The sequence below is a fragment of the Nansenia antarctica genome (genome assembly GCF_963989245.1).
Source record: "Nansenia antarctica genome assembly, chromosome: 1".
Lineage (NCBI taxonomy): Eukaryota > Metazoa > Chordata > Actinopteri > Argentiniformes > Microstomatidae > Nansenia > Nansenia antarctica.
The window spans coordinates 58,307,354-58,335,309 of record NC_137674.1 but is presented as its reverse complement, the minus strand read 5'-3'; the positions used below and the strand labels follow the sequence as shown (position 1 = coordinate 58,335,309).

General features: G+C 43.6%; 2 protein-coding genes across 2 annotated transcripts in view; one reads left to right on the top strand and one right to left on the bottom strand.

Annotated features, from left to right (window-relative positions):
• The window catches only part of LOC308175418 (MAM domain-containing glycosylphosphatidylinositol anchor protein 2), a gene marked incomplete at both ends in the record, with an annotated part of 202,491 nt that overhangs the window by 68,981 nt on the left and 105,554 nt on the right, over positions 1–27,956 (top strand). The window contains one exon of the mRNA XM_080550231.1: positions 21,307–21,446. Coding sequence (XP_080406357.1) covers positions 21,307–21,446 — 140 coding nt within the window. The remainder of the gene's footprint in view (positions 1–21,306; positions 21,447–27,956) is intronic.
• On the bottom strand, positions 529–5,512 carry LOC308172440 (high choriolytic enzyme 1-like; the record flags this gene model as incomplete). Its single annotated transcript, XM_080547347.1, has 6 exons — positions 529–673; positions 805–886; positions 1,149–1,327; positions 1,679–1,796; positions 5,159–5,305; positions 5,491–5,512. 6 exons carry the CDS (start codon positions 5,510–5,512, stop codon positions 529–531), a joined length of 693 nt encoding a protein of 230 aa, XP_080403473.1.

The window sequence follows — 27,956 nt, the reverse complement described above, 5'->3', positions numbered from 1 at the left end:
CTAGTCGAACAATGCTCAAAGGAAACTCAATGACCCTGAGCTTAAAGTGATGTCAGCTAAATTATAAAGATTGTGGGCAACGCTGCAGTTCTGTGTTATTCTTTGACTTTTAACTGAACCTTTTATTGAGGCACTGATATTTTTCCTCCAGCAGAGGATTTGTTTTCCAAAGTTAATATCATAAAAGTATTAAATTACCAGACAATATTTGAAATCAGAACATTGTTTTATTACCCATGTGATAAGGATACAAAACACAAACTTCCAGACCATGAATTGTACCTTTCACATGATTGCAAAACGATGATATGACCTTTTCATAGTTAAATGTCCCGAGGGCTTCTGAAATATGACTGCATATTCCGCTTCATCAAGCTTCACCTTTGATGATAAAGACACATGCAGAGGAAGATATCCTGAGTTAGTCGTCACTAGTGTGGTTTTAAAGAGATTTACAGTACATACACAGTACTACTTAGTCTGCAGAGGATGCATATGGTCTGCTTAGACTTTGTCAGTGTAAAGAGTCTACTTACAGCTTGCTTTACACTTGTAGAGTTTGTTGATCCTCATAATGTCCTTTTCGGACATGCGGACTCTCTGTCCAATGGGCACCGTTGAGTCAGGAATGGGAGTGATGGTTTCTTTTCCATACATGCTTGTGAAAGCAGTTCTGGGGAAGTACAGTTATGACTGATATGAAAGGTAGATAGTTTGCTTGCAGGCTTGAAGGTTTCAAAATGGCTGGTGTGAGGTTAGCCTGCTTTATTGACTAGACTGGGTTGCATGTGTTTTCCTCCTTACCTTCCATAATGCATGACAGAGGAGTAGTCATATGAAATGTTCAGGTTGTTAGTGTCTTTCTTCTTGAAGTTGTAGGCAACATCTGTCAAAACAAATACCATGTCAGTTGCATAGTAACCATGTACTCTCAACAGCATCACTGTCTGTTAGTCAATATAGCAACAACACAAGAACACGTGATGTTGACCATGCACAGCCTCCCTCCCTGCCCTTTCAAAAATCAACTCTCAGATTGTCTTTGAGAATGAATCGTTGTTTCTTATCTCCTCTGGAATAGAATTCTCCTTTTTATACCCACCACCAAAGCCGTGAATGGCTGATTGAACAAACGTGGAGATTCTTACTCTGAGGGATGTATTCCCAGTTGATCTTCACATAGTCGTCGCGGTCGCTCCTGGTCTGTTCGTGGTTGAAGCCCAGAGCGTGGAGGACCTCGTGCTGAATAATGGATTTGTGAACACAACCACGCTTCTGCAGAGAGACCACCTGTTTGTTCCCGATACGCCCCAGATAGGAGAAACACCTGAGGGGAGGGAGAGAAGATATAATGACACTCATTGGACCCACTGGACATGGTGTGACAGGTGGGGATCGTACCTGGGTCTCCCACTTTCTATAACGTCTAATGTATAGACCTAATACAGGTGTGACTGGAGTATGATAGCCGATGTAGCAATCCTTGTACTTATTATTATTATTATTATTATTATTATTATTATTATTTTGCATTCTTGCTTTTTTCATTTTCTTGCAAGACAGAATGGACTGTAGTACTTATATTTACACTCTTGATATGGTAGTAATTGCCTATGTTATTCTCGTGGAGACCTACTAATGTCTTTGCCAGGGGAAATGTTATTGTGTCTGAACTTACCCGCTCTTGCTCTCAAAGCTGATGTACGCCTTCTGATCCACTTGTGGTACGAAACGAACACAGGTTTTGGAGTGGAAATCTTCAAAGGCACCTTCAATCTTCATCTTCTCTTCGCTGCCTGCAAGGATGCACAAAGCCAAAAAAACATCATCAATACGTAGGGATGTAACGATGCATCGCGATTCAGTTAATTATCGATACAAATCGGTGAAATAAAAAACTAATCGCGACACTCTTTAAACCGACAGCACTTTATACGCGTCGGGCTATTACCGTAAGTCCTAAACTATATGTGCTATTGAAACAAATCCAACGATTCCTGAAAGCAGAGAAGCTGCGCTTTCTACCCATATATGATTATTACGGTCGGTAACTCAAAGCACGTAGCTCGTGGAGCGCTGGGGAGATTTGAAGAGAGAAGCGGCATTACGAGCGAGCATATTTTAGTGGTGTTTTACTAGCGGCGTTTTTATACTTTTGTGAGTCTGTGTACATATGTGAAATGTCACATGTGTGAAATGTCACGAAGATCATCTAGATCAAACCACCCAAGATCAAACCACCCAAAAGGCAAAACCCAGAGAGCCAGCATGGGGCGACGACAGTGCACTCTGCAGAAGGAGCAGTGCGAGGAGTGTGATGGGGGCCTGTGTCTGTAGCTAGGAAAAACGCCTGGACATTCATATGGCGCTTTTCCACTACAGGGCCAGCCCATTTGTCGGCTCGGGTCAGCTCGGCACGGCACGGCACAGTTTGTTAGCTACCCTTCAGGAACTACAGGGCCGAAAGGTACTTTTTTGCCAGGCTGCGTGTGATGTGTGACGCTGCACACTGTTGATTGGTCAATGGAAATCGTCATCCCATGTTCATCGATTTCATCGCTAACCGCCATTTTTAAATACCACAACAGATTTCCCTCTCGGAAAATGTCACTTACTGTTTCTGTAATAACTTATTAATAAAGATTAGAAAAAATATGATAACCATCGTATTATCTTAGTTTAATGTCATTTCAATGCATCATATAACTTTTATTTACAACAAGCATAACAAAAAAATCGCTATTATGGCGATGTGCTGTGCCTATGCTGTTCCTCAGTCCAATGGAGGAAGCATGATACTCGTGAGTTCATCTCGCTTTTCCCCCGTTGATGTATTCAACAATCTAAGCAATCTAATCAGAGCAGTTGTTATTATGTAATATTATTGATGGATGTGCCATTTTTGATGGAGAGAAGTGAGCGGATGACTGGATGTGAGCATGTATTTGACTAATGCCGATAGATTCGCGTCTTGCTCCGAAACCGGAGCTGCCGGCGCAGACAGGATTTTACAGCGTTCCTTCAAACTATCGTAATTCATGAACTATATGCCCAATCTAAAAAATTCAAACAGTTTCTGAAAGCAGAGAAGTTGCACTTTTTTAAGGCTTATTACGGTAGTTCACCAACAAAAAAAAGCACAGTGCTCAACGTGTCAGGAGAAATAAAAATAGAATCGGGGCTTTAACACATGTCGGCATTTCCCTGGTTGCGAGATCCAAACTAGTCTACTAGAACTGAAAGCGGCAAGTAACAGGCACTTAACGTTACATGTTGTAAGGCTGATCTGTGCACGATAGTGCTGCATTTTGACATAATTCTTATCGCCTTTCCCCCCGCTGATCTGTATAGCGGGGGGGAATCTTATGACACATAACTCCTCCTACAGTCCCTGGTCGTTCCTGTATAGTGGAAAACGTCTCGTACCCAGAACTTTTCAAAAGCGTGCCGAGGCGAGCCGGCCCTGTAGTGGAAAAGCGCCATTAGAGAAAACAGGGATAAAAAATATAACTAAAAACCCTAGGCTCACAAACAGTTTTGGACAGATGTAATATAGTTGATATTTCAAATTGAACAAATATTTTGTTTATGTGCAATCACACTTTCCACTTTACTAAAAACCTGGAAAATCCAATTCCATGTGTGTTTTTCTTCCCTTTAAACTGTTATTACACACTCATAACATACAGTAATGTTAAATAACTGCCATATAAGCACTTAATCCTATTCATCAGAGCAGTCATATGTCATCTCCCTGTCATCAGAACCATAACACCCCCTTTTGGGTGGTAGAAGTTTGACTGGCGGTCAATGTAAATTTGTGGTCTTTTTGTGGCTACTTTAATCCGATAAAATAAGAAAACAGTATTGCTTTTTAGATATTAGAATCTCAAATCTGATGGCCAGTCAGGCAAACAATTATATAGTGTCGTTGCCGATCAATGATCGACGTCGTTATATGGAGAAAATTCATGAAATAGGCAATGTGTGTCCTTTCAGTCTGCCTCCATCCATGTGGATGAACGACCCAACCCAATGGCCTGAGGTGTTGTAGGAGGCATGAATATGATTTAGGGGGTATTTAGTATAAAAGGCTAATGGGTTTATTGTGAGTTTATTTTCATTGTTTGTTTATTGCCTTGATCACCGTATTGAGAAGTCATAATGGTTATGGGCGGTGATATTGTAAGGTAATTTAAGCACCCTGCGCACCTTGCTTGGCGGTAGTGGAGAGAGAGGGGAGCGATGGGTCGCTGTATTTTTGTTGACTGCATTATACGCGTATTCTATACGCATTGTTTGTTATTTTTCTGGTTTTCATCGCTTATGGATTATTATTGGACGTCACCAAGTTTGATTGTTCTATTCAATACATGCTCTAAAACGTAGGCTACTTTTCATCTCAGCGGATTGTTTGGCTCTATCTAGTCGCTACAGGTGTCATTTAACCCTAACCCATATCTTGACATATACAACTACCTTATTGAATCTCCAGGTAATGTATTTCTGACATCTATCACTTTTGCTGTCGTTAAGATGCTTTTTTTCTGTTTTGGTAGTCCAATGTGACACTTGCCCTTCCCCACCGACCCTAGGGTTAGGGTTAGGATCTAGCTTGCTCTTAATTATTTTTTATGATAAATCGTAGCTAGCTAGCTATAACATCTTCATATAAATCTTCATATAAATATATGCATATATATATATATATATATATATATATATATACATACATTCGGATGTGGGCTCCTAATAGCTAAAAAGCAATACTGTTTTCTTATTTTATCGTATTAAAGTAGCAAAGACCACAATTGCATTGACCGCCAGTCAAACTTCTACCACTTCTACCACCCAAAAGGGGCGGAGACATGACGGGAGGGCTAAATACCCGCATGCGTTGCTCTGATTAATGACATTATGACATCTCATTTTGTGGAGAAAAAAAACGTGAGAAAATCGTATTGTGAACCCAGTTTCGTGAATCGTATCGAATCATGAGTTGAGTGTATCGTTACATCCCTATCAATAATTTTAGATACTAACACAACCACAGTCTTGGATTGGAACAGATTTGTGTAAGGGTTAGGGTTAGGATTTCTTAACACAGTTACAGCAGTAAGAAGAAATACAAAATCTAAAGGACCGTAAGTGAACTTACTGAAGACGCTACTGATTTTGTACGGCACCTCCACTTTTCCACTTGCAGCTTTCTCCCACAGGCAGTTGTACCTTTGATTCCAGCATTTCATGGCATTCCTGTGTGTTGGGTACACCACGTCTCCTTCCACAAGAAACGCTTTAGATCCTAAAAGGAGACAGAGGACAACAATAATCAGGACGAACGGGTCTCCGGAGTTGTTATGTATAAATGGACATAACTCTAATGTCGTTCGTTTTCAGAATTATCTTAAACAGATTAGACAGCTCAGATGAATTAAAAGATATTAGTCCAACAGTCCCCAGCTCTGTCGCCATCTAGCAAAGACTGACCAGTGTTCATCTCCAGAATCATCGTAGTCATGTCCACCTCATCATCTAGAGAGGGAATACATAGAAAGCATGAGTTTCATACAGCACTCGGATGTTAAGTAGAGAAGTGTCTCAAGGGGGTCATCTTGTCATGCCTGAATCACCCAGTTAGAATGACAGGACTTAGATCGGTCTGAGCACTGATGGGGGAATACTTACCACTTTCACTGAGAGACACCTGAGGAAAATATAGAGATAAACCGGACGTCAGTAAAGTTACATAGAATAGAATAGAAAAAAACCCATGTCCTTTAATCCGTGCCATCTTTTACCAAGTCAGTGTGTGCTTGAGAGAGTCCCAGCAGCATCAGCATCAGGAGTGCGAGAGTCTGTCTGCGGTCCATCTTCCTTCAGTGTGTGTGGAGATATTTTGTCTGGATGGTTCCTTGCCTCGAGCTGTGGAAGTTCCTTGGATGGCTTCAAAAACCTTCACAAAGGTTGATGCCAGGTCCCTGTCAGAGATGGGTTTATATGCAGCTCCACAGGTGTGTCTGTGTAGGGATTAGGGCTTTGGGTTGATGCTCTCTGTTTTAGACAAACAACAGAGGGGAGTGTACCATTAGGTTAACTTGCTGTTTCCACAAAGGGTTAATCCATAGGACAGATTACACCACCCCATCCCTGTGGAGCATACAGTACATGTTTAGTTTACACTGGGCGTGACAAAATAAAGATGGATTTCCCTAAGCTGTGTTGTTTCAAACAACCATTACTGCTCCATTAGTGGACAGCTATGAGGTTCTGTAATCACTATTAAACCGATTCTTACATAGTGATGATCTGAAAAACACTGATGTGTCCCTGCCAGTCTGCCACGATGGCAGAAATGCCATTAACAGTGAAAACAGGAAAAAACATAGCAGGGTTGTGTGGTGGATTTGTTTGATTAATATTCAGATTTATTTGATTCTAGACCAGTAAATCACAAGGTTCCAATAGAATGTTTATAGGCTGAAGACGGATGTTCTCTGAGTTCACAACAACAATAAACAGCTTTAGTGTCCAACTTCATACCAAGTCAAGGCCAGGCTTAAAACTGAGATTTCATCACAGACTAGCTCTGAAGGATGTGTCCCTCTATCATACTGTAGATCACATTTAATGTAGACTTTTATGATAGCTGGAATAAATATCTCACTCTGTGTGTGTGTGTGTGTGTGTATGTGAGTGAGTGTGTGTGTGTGTGTGTGTGTGTGTGTGTGTGTGTGTGTGTGTGTGCGCGCACACAATTGGATAACCCAGTTGGGTGCGCAGGTAATCCAATTTGTGTTTTAGAGTCAGCACACAGCAGGAATAATACTCAATGATGTATGGCCCATCCATTCTCCTGTACTCTATTAGGAATGCCTTCCAGAAGAAATATATCTTATTCAATTACGCCCCTGTCTAGGTTTGGCCACAGGAAAGGTTTGTGCTCGTCTCTAAATGTCTGTTGGTTACAAAACAAAGACAGGCTCTGGATAGGCCCTTCTCATAAGTGACCATTGTCTGTATCTATGGCTGTTTTTCATTCCACAAAGTAATAAATAGGGTTATGAAAGAGTGGGTAGGTGTACTGTAGTGTTGACCATCACCTGGTTTCTGTCACTTTACTTTCACCTAGCTAACCAGTCATAACAAATCTTTAAACAACAGCTATAAACAGGAGTATGGCAGTACAGAAAGTGAAATATTTTTTTAATCACAGTGGTGACTGTTAGCCTTCCATGATGTGCTGCGTTTGTCTCTGTCTTTGTCTGACACTATGTGGGCGAGAGAGTGTGATCGGAGTGTGGTGAGAGCGTCTCTGAATGTGCTGTTAATAGGATACATTAGTCTAAAGACAGCTGTAGCTTCCTCCCACCCAGTCTTCTGTACAAGACTCGTCTACTTTCTATATACAGTTATACAACACAGATGCACTATAGGCAAAATATATCTTGTTTTGATAACATGTTATCACTAGAAATACAAAATAAAATAAAATATATTTTTCTTGTATCCAATGGCCGTTTCTGATGTGTACTTTACAGCATGTTGTTAGCGAATGATCAGTCCCTTCCATTGTATATGAGGATATAAACCCCTCAAAAAAAGTTCGGAAACACTTTCTTTGTTGATTATTCCTCCCCTTTAATAATACCAATTGGTATTGTATTTTATATCGTTGGAAAGCCTGATTAGTAGTCACCTTTACAACGAGGTATAACTTGTAAGGATCATGCATTCGTGGAATGAGCAACACAGCTAAACGTGTGGGTAGCGGCCCAAAAATATTTGCCTAAAATCCCCATTATTCTTCTGTTGGTATTCACTCTCGTTTTGAGTTGCTTGGTGGATTGGATGATTGCACTCTCCCATAGTAATAAGGAAAAAACAACACATATTGGCAATTTTTACACTTTATTAATTTTACATTGTCAGGGACCTCAGTAGTGTGTGGAAGATCCATACGCAGTCACAACAGCTTGGCACCTCCTCCTCATGCTGGTCACCAGCCTGGTCACACACTGCTGTGGGACGGCATCCCATTCCTCAACTAGGATTTGCCGCAAGTCAGCCAACATGGATGCGTTGGTCACTCTGGCACGTACAGCACGCCCAAGCTGATCCCACAAGTGTTCAATTGGGTTGAGGTCTGGACTCACGGCAGGCCATTCCACCCTCTCCACTCCCAAATACTGGAGGTGCTCTGTGATGATCCTGGCTCTGTGGGGGCGAGCGTTGTCATCATGGAGGATGGAGTTAGGTCCCAGATTCTGGAGATATGGGATCGCCACTCGCCCCAGAATATCATTCCTGTCAATTAGGTGCCATTCAGGTGCCAGTCACACACCTGTGACTGACATACACCTGCCAGCACTTGAAGCTCAAAACGAGAGTGAATACCAACAGAAGAATATTGCAGGGGATTTTGGCAAAGAAAATTGGGGCGCTACCCACACGCTTAGCTGTGTTACTCATTCCATGAATGTATGATCCTTACAAGTTGTACCTCCTTGTGACGGTGACCAATCAGGCTTTCCAACGATATAAAATACAATACCAATTGGTATTATTAAAGGGGAGGAAGAATCGACTGAAATAACGTTTCCAAACTTTTTTTGAGGAGTTTAGATTTACATTGTTAGAACCACACAGTTGAAACACGATTCTGAAGACTGATGCTACAGGAGGGTGATGTATAGGAGGGTGAACAACATTGTTAGCCTTAATTAGTTAATAAACAAACAGGGAAAAGAACATTAACTCCCTGTTAATTGGTGTGAATGACGAGACATGAAGGAGAGATTGTGAATGTAATTTATGTTACGTCAGTTTGTTGTTATTGTAATACTAATATAATAATATTAAGCAGCAATCTGTACTGTCCATTTAGAAAACAATCTAAGAGATTGAAACATTGGAGTTAGCTGAATATGTTTTCGGAAATGTCAGCATTTCCCAGGTGGGCTGTGTGCATTAAATTCCCTGTTTCCCCCCAAAAAAAATCGTGTTGAAATCTCCGCCTCCGCTTACTCAACTCCTCTCTATTCTGTAAAATTCAGCGGATGCATTCTTCTCCCAGCACCTCTTCCATTATGGGGGGAGTCCGAGCTAGTGTGGCTACAGTAAACGACACCTTTCATCTAAACAAACCAACAATCCCTCAATCAGCAGGGACGTGCACTGTAGCAAGTCTTGTGTAAAAAGATCACACTATTTCAGTATACTAGCTACATATTTCCTCAAGTAATGATTGCCTAATTAATCACAACACAGCAAGGAATTTCCTTAATCCAAGTTTACTAGTAGACTTCCAGCGTCTAGCACAGGAGCATAGCTTGGTGAGAGTTTTCCCAAACCAATTCCTTCCTGGGTTAGAATAATGAGGTGTTAGCGGCCGCTGGCACGGTTTAGCAGCACAGCTCCCCAATGGAACACACACACACTCACACGCACACGCACATGCACACGCACATGCACACACACACACACACACACACACACACACACACACACACACACACACACACATAAAGCCACGCATGCACAAACACACACACACAAATTTACACACACACACACACACACACACCCCTATGAAAGGGTTATGGATAACCCTGGATAAGCCTGCCAGCAGGCAACCCCATCAGCCAGCCTGCACCATGGGCACTGATAGGCCGATCAGTTAGCTTCAGGTTCACAGCAGCCAATCATCAGATAGTTCTTGGCCAGCTACACACAATCTTCCTAGGCTTGCCAGATAGTTACTTCGTCCTCAGTGAGCTCCTCCTGGCTCACAATAGCTAACCATAAAAGACTGCGTCTGGCTCGTCGTAGCCAATCACCTCTGTGCTAGCTGGTCTCAGCCTATCGCCAGCGAGCTGCTTCTTGGTTTCAGCCAATCTGGGGCTTTATCCTCCCCTACAGATGTCCGATTAGTGTTGTTTAGGGAAATCAACCCGGCACAACAGGGCTACTATGCCAATGTGGCACCACAAACGGGGAGACTGGAGAAGAGGATAGGGAAAACCCACAGAGGCTTAGTCAACTGGAACACTGTGATATACTGTGTGTGTGTGTGTGTGTGTGTGTGTGTGTCATCGTCTACTTTATAGAGGTGTCAGTGGACCCGGTACAGCTCTAAACCTCAGTAGAATGAGTGTTCCTAATCAGTGGTACCCTGAGATAGCAGACACTGTTAACTCTTAAGGGCTAGCCTTAACAGCTTTATAAATTTACCACCCCTTACCACCCCTGGCCTCGTAAAGATCTACACATTTATATCTCTTATTTGGGGAACATAAACATCGACTGAATACAAGTTGTGTACACTAAGGACACACATATACAGTACAGTAAACAATGGCTCCACAATGTATTAACCTTACCTGCTTATAAATCGATACCGTATCTCTTTTTGTGGGTATTGGAATTAGAAACATGGTTGACTAACCACATACCTTAGGTCCTATTACATGTTCATCTGATATAGTTATAAATCAGGAAGATAAGGTTTGAAAGGGACAACGATGTGCTCAAGGGCACTAATAAATGTCTCTTAAAGTGTGTGTGTGTGTGTGTGTGTGTGTGTGTGTGTGTGTGTGTGTGTGTGTGTGTGTGTGTGTGTGTGCGCGTGTGCATGCGTGCGTGGGTGGGTGGGTGGGTGCGTCCGTGTGTGGGCGTGTGTTACCTCAAGACAACCTACACAAGGTTGTGTCCTTGTAACAGCTTGTTAGCTCACAACATCCGGCCGTGTTTGTATTCAGAAGGCACAGCCATGTTGTCACTGTTGCTCCATAGGACTCTCTATGGCACTCAAACAGCACATGAATGTTTCAGCACCATGGACAGGGACATAAGCCTCGACATGCTGCTCTCGCACTAGGCAACTAGGATACACACTGCAATTATCTAGTCAATGTCACCCAGCAATTGTCTGAATAGTATCTACAGTATTCAATGCAACTCTCTTATTTTTTTATATTTTGTGCTCCATTTTAAGCTGTATGTAGGATTTCTGGAGGATGTTGTAGTATCCGTTAGATGTAGTCGCTACTGCACCACAGTGCCTCCCGTAGGAGGACAGACATGGGCTCTGTATCTCCCTCTCTCCTCGGGACCCATTGACCCGATCCTGTTAGTGTGCGTGCATGTGTGTGTGTATGCGTGCATGTTGTGTGTGCGTGCGTGTGTGTGTTGTGTGTGTATGTGTGTCTATAAATAGCAGCGTAAGCTCTGAGAGGGGCAGCTGGGCGTGGTAGGGTTTTGTATAGATATGTATAGACAAATAATCCTGGTGTTAATAATGAGCTAACGGATGTCAGAGTGGCCCGTTTCAGACATCAAACCTCAATTAGTCCGCTCTGGTCATGAAAGACGACTCGCCACGCGCCCTCCTCCTGATTGAAATGACGTTCCCTGATTATTTCCTGCACCCTATAAAAGCAGCATCCTCACATTCAAATCTGTGCAAAAAAACGTTGTTTTTTGCGAGCTTTCGGTCATAGACCTTCTTCAGGCATAAAGCAGACAATGCCTGCAGAAGGTCTATGACCGAAAGCTCACAACAAACAACGTTTTTCTTGCACAGATTTGAGTGTGCAGATGCTGCTTTTTTGCACTCTATTTGATACTCTTCAGCTCCAGCACCTCAGCTAAGTTTGATCACGGATGAGCGGTGGTATTTTCACTATTTCCTTCACCCTAAAAATAATTCGGAGATCCACACTTCAAAGTTTTTCTCCGCAATAGCCCTGTGGATTATTCTGGATAAAAAAAATGCCTGTGTTTCTCCCACTGTGCTGCAGTGTGAGACATTTTCTATGCTGATAGTGCAAAGCCGGATCCATACAGAGACTAATTTACAATAACAGTTTAGGCAGGGGATTGCATGCCAGTGCATTAACGTGCGTGATCGATACACTCTGGCAACCCGTGCGGGTGATGTTATAATGTATGCATGTGCTGAAATGGCAACCCAATCCGGGGGTCACTCACATTTTCTTCAGAACATACAGTATAGGCCGTGCACACGTCCAGCTGATGTTGCAGGTGCAGAGTAGATGAAATGGCAACAAAGAGAGGGGGTACTCACACACACCATTCATATGCTCCCAAGGTTTTATTCCATTGTACTATACTATTGCTGTGTTTAAACCACTGTTGTTTGCCAAAATAACTTCTATTATTATCCGTTCATGTTATGTTGGTCACTTTTAGTGTGACTACATTAGTCCATGATTAGGCCTTGATTAGTATGTCCATCTACATGGTGTTATTACTGTACTTCATTTCTGATCTCATTATTCACTGTTATGGTACTGTTGAAACAAGCCCTTTCCACAAACCCTCTTGACGTTAGCAGAAGTTTAGTGCCCACACTGGTGGTGCTGGTTTCCTCAGGATAATGGGTCTGTGTGTGATAACATAATAACATAAACCCAAAGAGAAACGATTCACTTTTTGCCTATTGTCCTTGTGTATATGGCATATTGTGTGTGTGTGTGTGTGTGTGTGTGTGTGTGTAGTATTCTTTCTCACTCTCTCACACTCTCGTGTACACGCTCTCTCTTTCTTTCTTTCTCAAACACACACACACACACACACGCACACTCACACACACAGACACACACATACATGCACACAGACTGAGAAGCACAATGCAGTCAGAACAAGCAGAACATGGTTAACAGTCCTGGGGGGTTGGTCTGAAGACATTAAGCCGTGCGTCAACGAGCCCCAGCTGTTTGGGCTTTTTCAACTTCATTTGTTTCTCAAATTTACAGTCTCTCCCTCTGCCAAGAACTCCCTATGCCACACTGGCAGTCCAGGCCCATAGTGACAGGCTCACTTTTAGCCAAATCCAATTTAATCTGCATTTGCAGTGTTGGATAAAGCTGTCTCGGTCTCCCACAGTCAGCCCATGGAGACCCCTCTCCAGTGGGACTCGCTCCTCCAACACACACACACATGCACACACACACACACACGCGCACACACAGTCACACAGTCACATACACACACACTCACACACACGCACACTCACACACACACACACACACACACACACACACACACACACATACACACGTGTTATGTTCCCACAGAAGGGGAAGTGATATCACATTTAGAGGAAACAACAGAGGCAGAACAGGGCCTCCTGCACCCAGCCTGCGGCCTCTCCGTTTCCATTTATATCCCACAGCCGTGGAGAGGATAAGAGAGGAGAGATGGGGAGGGAAGGGGAGAGGACAGGAGAGGAGGGGAAAGAAGAGGAGAGGAGGGGAGAGGAAAGGAGGGGACAGGATGGGAGAGGAGAGGAGAGGAGGGGAGAGGGGAGGTGGGGAGGGGAGGGGAGGGGTGAGGAGGGGAGGGGAGGGGAGGGGAGGGGAGGGGAGAGGAGGGGAGGGCAGGGAAGAGGACAGGAGGGGAGGGGAGGTCAGGGAAGACAGGAGGGGAAAGGAGAGGGGAGGGGAGGGGAGGGGAGGGGAGAGAAGGGGAGGGGATGGGAGGGGAGAGAAGGGGAGGGGAGGGGAGGGGAAAGAAGAGGAGAGGAGGGGAGAGGAAAGGAGGGGACAGGATGGGAGAGCAGAGGAGAGGAGGGGAGAGGAGAGGTGGGGAGGGGAGGGGAGGGGAGGGGACAGGATGGGAGAGGAGAGGAGAGGAGGGGAGAGGAGAGGTGGGGAGGGGAGAGGAGAGGTGGGGAGGGGAGGGGGGGGAGGGGAGAGGAGGGGAGGGCAGAGCAGGGAAGAGGACAGGAGGGGAGGTCAGGGAAGACAGGAGGGGAAAGGAGAGGAGAGGAGAGGAGAGGGGAGAGAAGGGGAGGGGAGGGGAGGGGAGGGGAGAGGAGGGCAGGGAAGAGGAGGGGAAAGAAGAGGAGAGGAGGGGAGGGGAGAGGAAAGGAGAGATGGGGAGAGAAGAGGACAGGAGGGGAGGGGAGAGGACAGGAGGGGAGGGGAGAGGAAAGGAGAGATGGGGAGAGAAGAGGACAGGAGGGGAGGGGAGGGGAGGGGAGAGGAGAGGAGAGGGTGGGGTAGGAGAGAGGGGAAGAGCAGAAAACATACTCCCAGGATTCATGACATCGGCATTTAAATCCAGGCCTCGAGGTCTGCCATCAATGCTGCTCGTTTTCTTTTCCTGTTGGCGGCCGATTGATTCCTGTCATTGATTGGGCAGAGAGTCCACTCACCTGGTGTCACATTCCTTGATGAGAGGAGGACAGAAGGGAACCAGCGGCGATGCAGACCTCAAGTCTGGCCATGTTTTAAAAACCTTGCTTTAGGATGTAGTTAAGATGTTAATGAAGGGGGCCTCCTGTTTTAGTGATGTACAGTGATGCTTGAAAGTATGTGACTTGTGCAATTATATTTTGTTTTTGTTTTTACCATGAAATCTTTATTTAATCAGAACCACTCTTTTTTATCTGACATAACAGGTTTATATTTACCAATTCCATATGTTGGTTTAGAGGGAATCATGTGTGTAGTAGGAAAACTAAATGATAAAGAAATTAGTGCAGGTGCAAAAATAAGTGAACCCAAGTTGCCTTGGTTAAATCAAGTAGGTAAGTAGAATCAGGTGGATAAATAATTGGGTACCAAATGAACCAGTTGAAGGAGAGATCTTTAGGAAAGAGTTTGGGTGGGACTCTGATAGAGATAAGAAACCTGGTCAGTTTTGTGTTATCCATACAGGTGAATGCAAAACACACCATGCCATGCCGATAGGAAAGGAGATCTCAGAGAACATCAGGAAGAGGTTAGTGAGAGCACATCAGTCTGCGGAAGGCTATATAAGATTTGAACTCCATTAGTCCACTATGAGGCAAATCATTTACAAATGGAGAGCATTTAACATGACAGCAACTCGGCCTAGAAGTAGACAAAATATCCCAGAGAGAGAGAAAGAAAAATAACAAATCAGGTAAAAACCAACCCAAACATAATATTTAGACCTCCCTTGCTGCATCTCAGGTAACTGTGCATGCTTCAACAATAAGAAGAACACTGAATCAAAATGGCATTCGTGGGAGGGTTGCTAGGAAGAAGCCTCTGCTGTATTTAAAAAAATAAAATAAAAATGCCCTTCTTAACTTTGCCAGAGACCATCTGGACATGCCCATCTGTTTCTGCCCGTTCCATCCATGCTCTGGACAGATTAGTCCAAAATTGACCTTTTTGGTAAATTTAGGTCATGTTTGGCGAAAACCCAACACTGCCTACCACCAAAAGAACCTTATCCCAACAGTCAAGCATGGTGGTGGAAATGTCATGATCTGGGGCTGCTTTTCCTCCTCTGGACCTGGCCGACTCCACATCATTAAAGGATCCATGACTTTTTTGGTATACCAGGAGATTTTTTAACAGAACTTCAAGCCATCAGACAAGGAGCTGGGGCCTAATTTATAAAGCTTTGCGTACCTTCGCTTTGCGTACCTACGCACCTTTGCAAAGCAAGAACAAGAAACACGTCACCAACATTCGGATTTATAAAACGGTGCGCACGCCAGTGGAATTTGCAAGCTCCACGCCTGCTTCCCTTTATGAATCACAATCAACTCTAATGTTGCACACGTGAACGAGCGTCTTGTCCCACCCCTTTTTTGTGTGTGACTTGCGTACGTAAGTTTCCCGCAAATTTGGGATTTATAAAAAAGGAACTTGGCGTGAAACTGTGCGCACCTCTAAGCACACTGGCACCCATGCGTACGCATAGAAACTGGAGAAATGAGCAACTGCGACTCCGCTGGCAGAAGGATGAAAGAGGAGAAACGCTTTGAAATGGATACCATTTCCACCGACATAAGAAATATTGCCTCTCACGTATTATGAAGGACTGCACATATCTTATTGGTCCTTGTCCTGTACGCATCACACTATATATATCTTTACTGTACATTGATTTTCATGCAAATATATGTACTTTTTACATTCATATTCATTGCACGTAGCGCGAGGTTGACCACCGTCCGCATTGACTTCACAGTAATGTACCTCTTCATAAGGGTAACATTCCCAATGTCCAATGATTGCAATATCCATACAGTAAAGAACATGAACAGGCCCACTGTAGACAATTGACTATCATCCCCAAGTACACCCCATCCCCATGTATACGGACTACGAAAACTTTAAGCGCACAGACACTTTATAACTGAACTATCTATTAGTTGCATCACTAGTGTATCCTGTCTTAGCTGTAATATTGTCACTTTTATCTTGTATTATGCCCATTGCCTTATGTCTTGTGCTGCAATGTCAGGAACCGAAGCGTACGAATTTTACTCTCTTAATGTAACGTAACAATAAACTTGAAACATGCTTGGCTTTTCTACAATGCAGGTTAGATGACGAACTGCCTTTCCTTGTGACAACCTTGGTACTTGTCAATGACAATAAGATTGAATCTAATCTAATCTAAAAGAAAAAACATTATTTAGCATAATAAATACAAAGGGAGATATCTAAACAACCCCTCAAATATGTTGTACAGTTTAATCGGGAATCATATTTAATTGAATTTGTAATTCATGATATGTGAGGTAATATTTCGATTTATGTTGGTGGAAATTGTATCCATTTCAAAGCGTTTCTCCTGTTTCATCTTTCTGCCAGCGGAGTCGCAGTTGACATTTCTCCAGTTTCTATGCGTACGCATGGACCACAGTGTGCGTAGCCTAGAGGTGCGCACAGTTTTTATAAATCCCAAAATTGCGGGAAAATGTGCTTACGCACCTTAGTGTACGCAAGCTTTATAAATGAGGCCCCTGGGCTGAAATGGGTCTTTGAACAAGACATGACCCAAAGCATTCAAACAAATCTACCAAAGAATGGCTCAGGATAAAGAATTTGTGCTTTGGACGAGGGCAAGTCAAATTCTGACCTAAATCTAATTGAGGTGGCAGGACCTGAAGTGGGCAGTTCATGCCAGACACCCCTCAAACCTCACTCAACTGGCTCACTTCTGTAAGGAGGAGTGAGCAAACATCTCAAAACAGATGTCAGAGACAGATTAGTGGCTATACGATACTGTTTACTCCAAGTTATCGCTACTAATGGAGGTGCCACAAGCTATTGACTGAAGAGGTTAACTTATTTTTGCACCTGTACTAATTTCTTTATAATTTAGTTTTCCTACCACATGCATGATTCCCTCTAACCAACATATGGAATTGGTCAATGTAAACCTGTTATGTCAGATAAAATGACATGAAAATGAAATGAATAGACACTTGTAACAACCAATTGAACACTGATGTGCACAATGGAAAACACTATGATCAGCGGAAAACAGCACTATGATAAGATTATCAGTAGGCCTTTTGCATTTTCATTGTTACACTACATACATACAGTAGCCTGTTATACACTGTTATGTTTTCATACTCAAATATAAAACACACAAATACAAGATTTTTTTTTTTTTAAATTCTGAAATACCTGCACAGATCTCAGCAATGACAGTTGGATTTATAAAGTGTTCTTCATACAGAACAAACAATAGAAAAAATAAAATAAGCCTTCTGCATATACTCTACACAAAGGCCATAAGACCTCGTCAAATTCACAGGCAATGTTCTCCCTGGCCAAGCAGATGGGAAAGTATCGCCTGGCATGACGAATCCAGCCCTGATATACTAATCAGTGTTTGCCCTATGAGGAGTGTGATTGTGTGATTGGTGGTTTGAGTTTAGCATTCTGAATGGTAGTGTTTTCCATGTGAACACAAGAGATTTTATCAAGGAAGATTGTGCAAAATGTAGAGAATTGTATTTAGCGTTTTGTTAACTGTGTAGTTTAGAGCTGCAAAATGAGTGATAAGCAAGAAATGTGTTTGTCATTGTGAAGGATTGGTGTGAGATAAAATACACCAGTTTCACTTTCAGGTTTTGGTCATTGTGTTTGAGGTTCCGATGTTAGTGATAAAGTGATAGAGAAAAACTGTAAATAAAGATTTCATGGTAAAAAACAAAAAAAATCTATAATTGCACAAGCGGTTCACATACTTTCAAGCATCACTGTATAAACACCCCACTGTCTCTCATCATTACACCGTCTACCTGCATTCCGAACTGCATCATACTTCACACCTGTCATCGCCATGGCAACCTGCTCTATATGGGAAGGCAAATGCGTATGATTATGCGCAGTTACTCCCATAACATGGTGAAAGAAACAAGAGGATAATGACAGTTCTGATGTAAGTGGCCTTTCTATGGGAATGGAAATAAACAGTGTGATGTGTAGTGTGATTACTGTGTAAACTGGCTTGTAACACTTAACTGGGATTACCTAGCTATAACTGATTGCTGTTTATTGTAAGTGGCAGTTCTCAGTTGCACTGCATACAGTTGAGTGTGTGTGTGTGTGTGTGTGTGTGTGTGTGTGTGTGTGTGTGTGTGTGTGTGTGTGTGTGTGTGTGGATGGGTGGGTGTGTGGGTGTGCGTGTGTGTGTGGGTTTGTGGGTGGGTGTCTGGGTGCGTGTGCATGAACATGCGTGTTTGTGTGTGTGGGTGTGTGTGTGCATGAACATGCATGTTTGTGTGTGTGTGGGTGTGAGTGTGTGTGTGTGTGTGCGTGTGCATGCGTGTATGCACACACACACACACACGTGTGTATGCCTTTTTTGTGTGTTCTAGATAATGAATTCCTGCTGTTGCTCCAGTTTCCTCAAACAGCTCTTGCCATGTCTCAGGACTTATAGCATGTTGTAGAGATACTGGCTTATTGGAGTAAATTACATTAGTACACTGTTCGCCAGGTTCCCTGGGGTCTTTTTCTAAGCCTCCTTTGTTTTAAGTGGCAGCCTTGTGTGAAGCTCCCTTAAATCCAACCAGGCTTTCTATTCTGCATTTACCATTGGTGGAGTCATTCCCTAATGGAGAGAGAGCCACTGCAGCCTCTGTCCATGTGGATGGCTGGTTAGCATTTTCCTGTTAGCACCAATCCCAGTGTTAATCAATCTATGCGCATCATTTAGTGTGGCTGAATACACAGCGAAGGGCTTTATGCTAACAAGATGTGGGAGACTGAATGAGACAACCAATTGGGGGGGGTTGGCACTAAAGAGATTGCAAGGCCAAATGGTTAGCATGTGGCTATGGAGGCACTGCGGCTGTGTTCGGAATAGCGTACTAGCATACTACTCATACTAGATATGACGTAGATTTTGAGTATGTAGTGCGTTCACACTGTACAGTATGCGAGATTTGAGTATGCATAGTATGTGAGCAATTACTTCCGCGAAAATTTAAGTCAGTTACGATGGACACTAACTCGGGTCCTATTTCCCAAAATGCATTTCGCATCCAGGATTGCAGGATTGCGTCCAGGGTTGCCAGGTGGGGCGGGTTACCGCCTAATGGGCTAATTGATTTTGAGGTTATAGAAAGTTTAGGCTGTAAATTGTCAATCCCATCTGGCAACCCTGTGCGCTTTCAGCCTCGTCAAACTGCGTCGTACAAACCCGTCATACAGCTTTTGTTTACATTGTCCGATAGCCTGGGGACCGAAAGCTTGCAATAAACATCGTTTTTTACACATATTTGAGTGTGCAGACTGGGTGCAACGTCATAAAGGGACCAGGTAATTTGATTGGACAAGAAGCATTCCATGAGTGCTGATATTTCCAGGGCGAATTTACGAACGCAGCTAGCGAACAGAAGACGCAAAAAATCATCAGATCAGATATATAAACGGGTTATTTTGGTAAACTGGACACATTTTGGGAATATATGTGGTTACTTTCTCGCCTGAAAACATATTAAAACTTCATAAAATGACATGTTAACACTTGTAAAGCCAAAATTACATATTTTAGCTAATGGAGGTTTAAAATGGAGGTTTAAATTCGCCGCTCCCGGCGAAATGCATTCTGGGAGGCAGTATGCATACAGTGTAAATGGTCGGCTGGTTTTCACATACTTATTATGAATTTAGTAGGCAGTATGCAGTATATACTCATTGAGTATGCTAGTATGCAGTATGCTAGTATACCATTCCGAACACAGCCTGTGGCTTATTCCCAGTGCAATGCCTAGAGGAGGAGTTTCACTACATTCATTAGTGATGGAGACCAGACAGGGCCTAATGTGACTCTGTGCTGCTCCGCATCTGGGCCTGGGTCTACAGAGAGAGGCCTAACACAGGAAACTAGACCGTCTGATTCTGCTTCAGCTACAGTATTTTAGCTTTTAGGCTTGTTCCACAGTCACACACCTAGCTTCAGCTAACCCTCTATAAATCCTAACCATAAACATTAAATGTTGGGGTTGGGTAAATCCAAAACTGACCTGGGATTAGTGTCTACAGCCTATCTGTAGTGTCTACAGCCTATCTGTAGTTCCCTGTGGGTCTGTGATTGGGTGAACCCTGGGCAGGCTTCAGTCCTCATCACCATCATTTGGGCCAGCAGAGCAGAAGAGAAAAATACTACACACCTGTGCACCTGTGCAGTAATTATGCAAGCGGACAGACAGCTGTGAGCTGCTCAGAGTGAACCGTTAGAACAAGGCTACGAAAATAGTGACCCTTTCTAGGCTAGTAAGATATTGTTAAAGACTTGGTATCTTGCGTCCTCTCACACGTCTTCCACTTACTGCCGTCTCAAAAAGAAATGGAAGAGAATATCTAACAAGTGGAAGCGAGTGGAGGACAGGATGAGTGGAATCAAGTACCTAACCATTGAGAAAGGGCCAAAAAGAGATGAACAAAGCCAGTTGTCAACAGGATACATTGTACCCGATACATCGTACCCGCAGTTACTTTTTTGGCCAAACTGTAATCATGAAAGCATAAGTCTGTCTCTCAGTGGTGGGTCGCTGAGTCAAGCTGGGTGACCATTGGAGCAAAACAGAAATCAATTAAGTAAAACTACCTGCCCCTAAGGTCCTCTCCTCTGCCACTGTTTAGGCTGATAACCTGTCCATCTAAGCCGCTCCTGATACTGTCTCGATCGATTCATATTTACTTCCGTTTGAAAAATCAAAGAGAGAGGCCATGGGATGCACCAGTGTTTTGCAAAAAAAAAGTGAAGTGGATGAAATAGAAAATATGATTTTTTATTTTATTTAATTGGAGCTCTAATGCAAAAAAGCTGTGTGAAGAAAGCTTTGTCTAGTTGTATGCAGCCACATATCTCCTCCTTTCCCTCAAAAGCTATCAGGGATAATCATTTACACTGTAAGCATGAGGAAACAATTGAATTCCATGAACAATTGAATGAAGTGACTGCATTCGAATGCTTACAAAAGATATAGGCTATGTGTCTATATAAATGACTAATGTGTGCATTGTTGTGTTTTCTCCTCCACAGCGCCCCCTACCGTCCGCATTGTGCACTCGGGCCACGCCTGTAACGTGGAGGAGGAAAGGCACACTGAGAGGGTCTACACCATCCGAGAAGGAGAGACCCTGGAACTCACCTGTCTGGTCACCGGACACCCACGCCCACAGGTGAGACCTGCCAACCAATCAATCATGGCTCTCGCTCGATGAGAGCAGATCCAACCAATCCCCCTTCCCTACTCGCATTCTGAGCTCCCGGTCTCTCTTCTAGGCTTTTTCTTACTCTGCTACGTGGGAAGCATTGTGGCATTCCCAAACCAAACATTGAGCACAACAGTGCTCGCTGAGATTACTTTTCTATAGTGGTGAGTTTTGACTTCAGCACCAGAAATCTATCTTCCTTTGCGCAACGAGTGTCTGCTGTATTAGATTCTGTATCAGCGTCATAAAGCCGCCACTCCACACGTCTCCCCACTAAACCGGCTTAAAAGTTTAATCCCTCAATTATTGCCGGTCCATATTGTATTGTGCACCTGCATATTCATCATGAAAGCTGGCAGTTCTAATGAGAATGTGGAGACAAAACAGGCAAGATGTCTGCCAAGTCAACATCTCAACCCAAAAAAATAAAATCAAGTAAATCAAATTCCTGAGAGGCAGAACATCATGGGAATGCACTAGAGAGAGTAGAGTGGGCCCTCAGCATCTCAACAAGGAGCTTACCTCATGCTTTCCATTGAATTTGGCTCCATGATTTGAACAATTTAAGGCCCTGAACCCTTTTGATTTGCTGTTGGCATATTTCCATCAAAGCCTTTTTCCACCCACCCACTCTGAGGGCAGATTTCTATAAAAACACAAGAGATATGAGAAACCAGATATCCTAGGGGGATGTTGAGTGGTAAAACATTCCGACTCTAAATTTGAAACCGAAGTGTGTGTCAATTGAAGTCCTAATTTGTTATGAGTCATATGTTGCTCTCTCATTAATTCATTTCACAAGTGTACACTTTAACCTTTTAAACATTTGTCCAACACTGTATCCAATGTGCTCGATCAGACACATTCAATGGAACTCTGTGTTATCTAGGGACATGATCATTCCCATTTACATTAATTAATTTTTAATTTCTCCCGGATCAATACACGGCCCATTAGTTTGTACGCTACCTCCGAGGATACTGATGCAGAAAGAATATTGATTTTTTATTCCAATTGAAAAGGTGAGGCCCCTTAAATTAGTGAGTCGCTCCGAAGTGTGATTCATCTCCTGTGAAACCGTCCGTGGCGACATCCCTAGACTCGTCTTTCCTTCTTCCCTCTTAATTAGAATTTTTGGGGAAAAAAAGATTTGAGGAGGAGATAGGAAGAGATCAAAGGGTCTACATGGCAGTAGCAAGAGAGGCAGGATTTCCTTTGAAATGGAGTCATTACAACCCTCTCAGATCCACCCGGCATAGAGGGAGGTTTGGGACTGTCATGCTGGGCTTAGGGATGTATCAGCTTGTTCCCTGGTGGTTCTGGCGGTGGGGGTGAGTGTAGGAGTGGTGGCTACTGTCAAGTAGTTTTTGCAACCAAGCAGTTGCAGTTATTTGGGGTGAAGACTCACGTTTTGATCTGGGACATAAAACATAAGGGGTGTCGGACGTCATCAGCGAGGGACTTGGAAGTGAATAATAACGGTTCATCTTTTCATTTGAATGAAAAATGAATCCTCTGAACAAGTTCATAGACTAAGCCTCGGCATGGCTTTGTTTTTTGTTTTTTTAATTTCTCTTCTGTTCTCAACGTTCTGCGGCTTTGCTGCATTCTGATTTGACTGAATTTGTCTTTGTCCAAGAGCCTATCTGAGGAAGAGTAAGCAATTACTTAGTACATTGTTTTTATCTTTGAGTTTAGAAAGAAAGAAAGAAAGAAAGAAAGAAGTCTTTATTAGGAAGACAGGACTTTTTTTTCTCTTCTAAAAAAAAAAGAAAAAAAAGAAATCTCTCTAGTCTCTAAAATACTAATATATAGTATTATATATACATACATGTATATACAGTATATACAGCTATACAGCTCTGGGGGAGAAAAAGCATCAGTATTTCTACATGTAGGGCAGCCATTCCATTCCAGTGTCTGTTGAATTCCAACACAGACACACCTCATTCTACTGGTACTGGTACTGGTACTGGTACTGGTATATTCTGAGGTACTGATTAGGTGATCGCCTGAACCGAATGTTATTTAACAAGGAAAAGTACTGTATGAAAACCACTGCTGAGGTCATCACTATTCTCTTGCAATAGGACCAGCTGGATGGCAAAAACAGTGCTAGTAGTACCTCAAAAGTAATTGGAATAAAAAAATAACTATACATCATACCAAAAGAGTTGAAAAGAAAGGTTTTAAGTGAGGAAAAGAAGGGTTACATTCTAGCTTTACTGGCAGAGGGATACAGTGAGTGTCAGGTTGCTTCCATCCTTAACATTTCAAAGATGGCAGTTCCTAATAACAAGGTGAAGCAGCAGACATTGGGGACGACAAAGCTACAGATCAGCAGAGGGCAAAAACGACTCTCCACAGACCGGGATGACCAGCATCTTTTTCTTTTTCATTTAAAAAAAATGTATTCCGTAAACACGAAGTCGTCTCAAGAAATAATGTGCGTCCAAACGAAACCACTGAAAATGCTGTAACGTTACCACAAATTACACCAAAAACAGAGAAGAAGAATAGAGCATGCGCAAAACTCGTGTGATGAACAATCACATGAAGAAGAACAATGGCGGAAAACACAAACAGAGTTAGAAAGGAGATATTTGTGTGGACTGACGACGAGGTAGAACTGCTGCTTCATGTCACACTTGATTACAAGGCGACCAAACCTGTATAACCCTGTAAGGCGCTGTCAGGGCAAAACCTTCCGCTGGGCAAAAGCTACCGGGGGTGCGGCCTAACGCGTCACGACCAGCTGGCACGCGCACGCGTCACGACCAGCTGGCGAGTGTTTTTGAAACCTCCGTTTTGGCCGCTGTCAGGGAAAAACCTTCCGCTGGGCAAAAGCTACCGGGGGTGCGGCCTAACGCGTCACGACCAGCTGGCACGCGCACGCGTCACGACCAGCTGGCGAGTGTTTTTGAAACCTCCGTTTTGGCCGCCATTAGCGAAAAGCTTTAATTTGGCTCTACAAGTGTTAATATGTCATTTTATGAAGTTTTAATATGTTTTCAGGCGAGAAAGTAACCATATATATTCACAAAATGTATCCGGTTTATCAAAATAACCCGTTTATATAAAGAAAGAAACGGAGGTCTGATCAGCAGATCATTTCTCATAAAGTTGCAAACGCAACTCAGCAATTCAACTTAATAAAAATAATGCGCGTTTCGTTCAAGATCCATTAGAGTAGGACATGTACAGTTATGATAAGTACAGTCATATGTAACTTTTGGACTAGTATAGTAGTTGATATTGTAATAAAACGTGCCAATGTCAGACGATGAACAAACACACCACGAGTCCACACTGATTCAGAAAACAGAATAAACTTTATATATAAATACACAACACTTCAGGGGGATAACGTTTGCAAAAGAACTGTACAGGTTACAATCAGGTATATAATAATAGTTAGGGAGTAACATATCATTCACAAATTCAACAATAATAGAACCAGTATACGTATGTTACACAGTCAACTGTTAAGTGGGACAATGACAATCAACGGCCTAATCTCATCTTAAACCTCACCAAAACTCTCAGGGTGGGTGTAGGATGGAGAGAGGAGAAGGCAGGGTAGGTGTAGGATGGAGAGAGGAGAAGGCAGGGTGGATGTAGGATGGAGAGAGAGAGAGGAGAAGGCAGGGTGGGTGTAGGATGGAGAGAGAGAGGAGAAGACAGGGTGGGTGTAGGATGGAGAGAGAGAGAAGGCAGGGTGGGTGTAGGATGGAGAGAGAAGGCAGGGTAGGTGTAGGATGGAGAGAGAGAGGAGAAGGCAGGGTAGGTGTAGGATGGAGAGAGAGAAGGCAGGGTAGGTGTAGGATGGAGAGAGAGGAGAAGGCAGGGTAGGTGTAGGATGGAGAGAGAGGAGAAGGCAGGGTAGGTGTAGGATGGAGAGAGAGAGGAGAAGGCAGGGTAGGTGTAGGATGGAGAGAGAGAGAGGAAAAGGCAGGGTGGGTGTAGGATGGAGAGAGGAGAAGGCAGGGTAGGTGTAGGATGGAGAGAGAGAGAAGGCAGGGTGGGTGTAGGATGGAGAGAGAGAGAGGAGAAGGCAGGGTGGGTGTAGGATGGAGAGAGAGAAGGCAGGGTAGGTGTAGGATGGAGAGAGGAGAAGGCAGGGTGGATGTAGGATGGAGAGAGAGAGGAGAAGACAGGGTAGGTGTAGGATAGAGAGAGAAGACAGGGTGGGTGTAGGATGGAGAGAGAGAAGGCAGGGTGGGTGTAGGATGGAGAGAGAGAGGAGAAGGCAGGGTGGGTGTAGGATGGAGAGAGAGAAGGCAGGGTGGGTGTAGGATGGAGAGAGAGAGGAGAAGGCAGGGTGGGTGTAGGATGGAGAGAGAGAAGGCAGGGTAGGTGTAGGATGGAGAGAGAGAGGAGAAGGCAGGGTAGGTGTAGGATGGAGAGAGAGAGGAGAAGGCAGGGTGGGTGTAGGATGGAGAGAGAGAGGAGAAGGCAGGGTGGGTGTAGGATGGAGAGAGAGAACGTACAGGTTACTGTTTAACCATCCCCACAAAGCTGTTTCTGTCCAGTGAAACGACTAACTGGTGATTAATGACTGGTGAACTAGTGGTTAATGGTTAGTTAGTTAACTGATCTTAAAGCCAGAACGCAACGCACCAAAACCATGAAACGTCGCGTTTAGCCACCCGAGCTGCTAACACACACACACACACGCATGTTCACACACCCGAGCTAACACACACACACACACACACACACACACACACGCATGTTCACACATGTTCGCCATGTAATCATCTGCTTAACGAACCACAGATCACACACCCTAACCAAAACACACACCGATCCGTCGTTAGGTAGGTTAGATCACACATCCGATGACTAGCAGTAGCAGGTTAGCTTCCTACATGGTTGTCAGGCAGCTTAGCAGCTATGTGGCTATGTGGCTAACCCAGGGGTCTGTGTGTGTTGATGCACATCGCCTCGCATTTGTTGTTGTTACACCAGACAGGACATAGCAGGGCTATCTGTGTACAATCTGGAAAATACTCTCTCCATCCTACACCTACCCTGCCTTCTCCTCTCTCTCTCCATCCTACACCTACCCTGCCTTCTCTCTCTCCATCCTACACCTACCCTGCCTTCTCCTCTCTCTCTCCATCCTACACCTACCCTGCCTTCTCCTCTCTCTCTCTCCATCCTACACCTACCCTGCCTTCTCTCTCTCCATCCTACACCCACCCTGCCTTCTCTCTCTCCATCCTACACCTACCCTGCCTTCTCCTCTCTCTCTCCATCCTACACCCACCCTGCCTTCTCCTCTCTCTCTCCATCCTACACCCACCCTGCCTTCTCCTCTCTCTCCATCCTACACCCACCCTGCCTTCTCTCTCTCTCCATCCTACACCCACCCTGTCTTCTCCTCTCTCTCTCCATCCTACACCCACCCTGCCTTCTCCTCTCTCTCTCTCCATCCTACATCCACCCTGCCTTCTCCTCTCTCCATCCTACACCTACCCTGCCTTCTCCTCTCTCCATCCTACACCCACCCTGAGAGTTTTGGTGAGGTTTAAGATGAGATTAGGCCGTTGATTGTCATTGTCCCACTTAACAGTTGACTGTGTAACATACTGGTTCTATTATTGTTGAATTTGTGAATGATATGTTACTCCCTAACTATTATTATATACCTGATTGTAACCTGTACAGTTCTTTTGCAAACGTTATCCCCCTGAAGTGTTGTGTATTTATATATAAAGTTTATTCTGTTTTCTGAATCAGTGTGGACTCGTGGTGTGTTTGTTCATCGTCTGACATTGGCACGTTTTATTACAATATCAACTACTATACTAGTCCAAAAGTTACATATGACTGTACTTATCATAACTGTACATGTCCTACTCTAATGGATCTTGAACGAAACGCGCATTATTTTTATTAAGTTGAATTGCTGAGTTGCGTTTGCAACTTTATGAGAAATGATCTGCTGATCAGACCTCCGTTTCTTTCTTTATATAAACGGGTTATTTTGATAAACCGGATACATTTTGTGAATATATATGGTTACTTTCTCGCCTGAAAACATATTAAAACTTCATAAAATGACATATTAGGATGCTTAGTCCAGGGCTCAAGTTGCGTTTGCAACTTTATGAGAAATGATCTGCTGATCAGACCTCCGTTTCTTTCTTTATATAAACGGGTTATTTTGATAAACCGGATACATTTTGTGAATATATATGGTTACTTACTCGCCTGAAAACATATTAAAACTTCATAAAATGACATATTAACACTTGTAGAGCCAAATTAAAGCTTTTCGCTAATGGCGGCCAAAACGGAGGTTTCAAAAACACTCGCCAGCTGGTCGTGACGCGTGCGCGTGCCAGCTGGTCGTGACGCGTTAGGCCGCACCCCCGGTAGCTTTTGCCCAGCGGAAGGTTTTTCCCTGACACCGCCATTAGCGAAAAGCTTTAATTTGGCTCTACAAGTGTTAATATGTCATTTTATGAA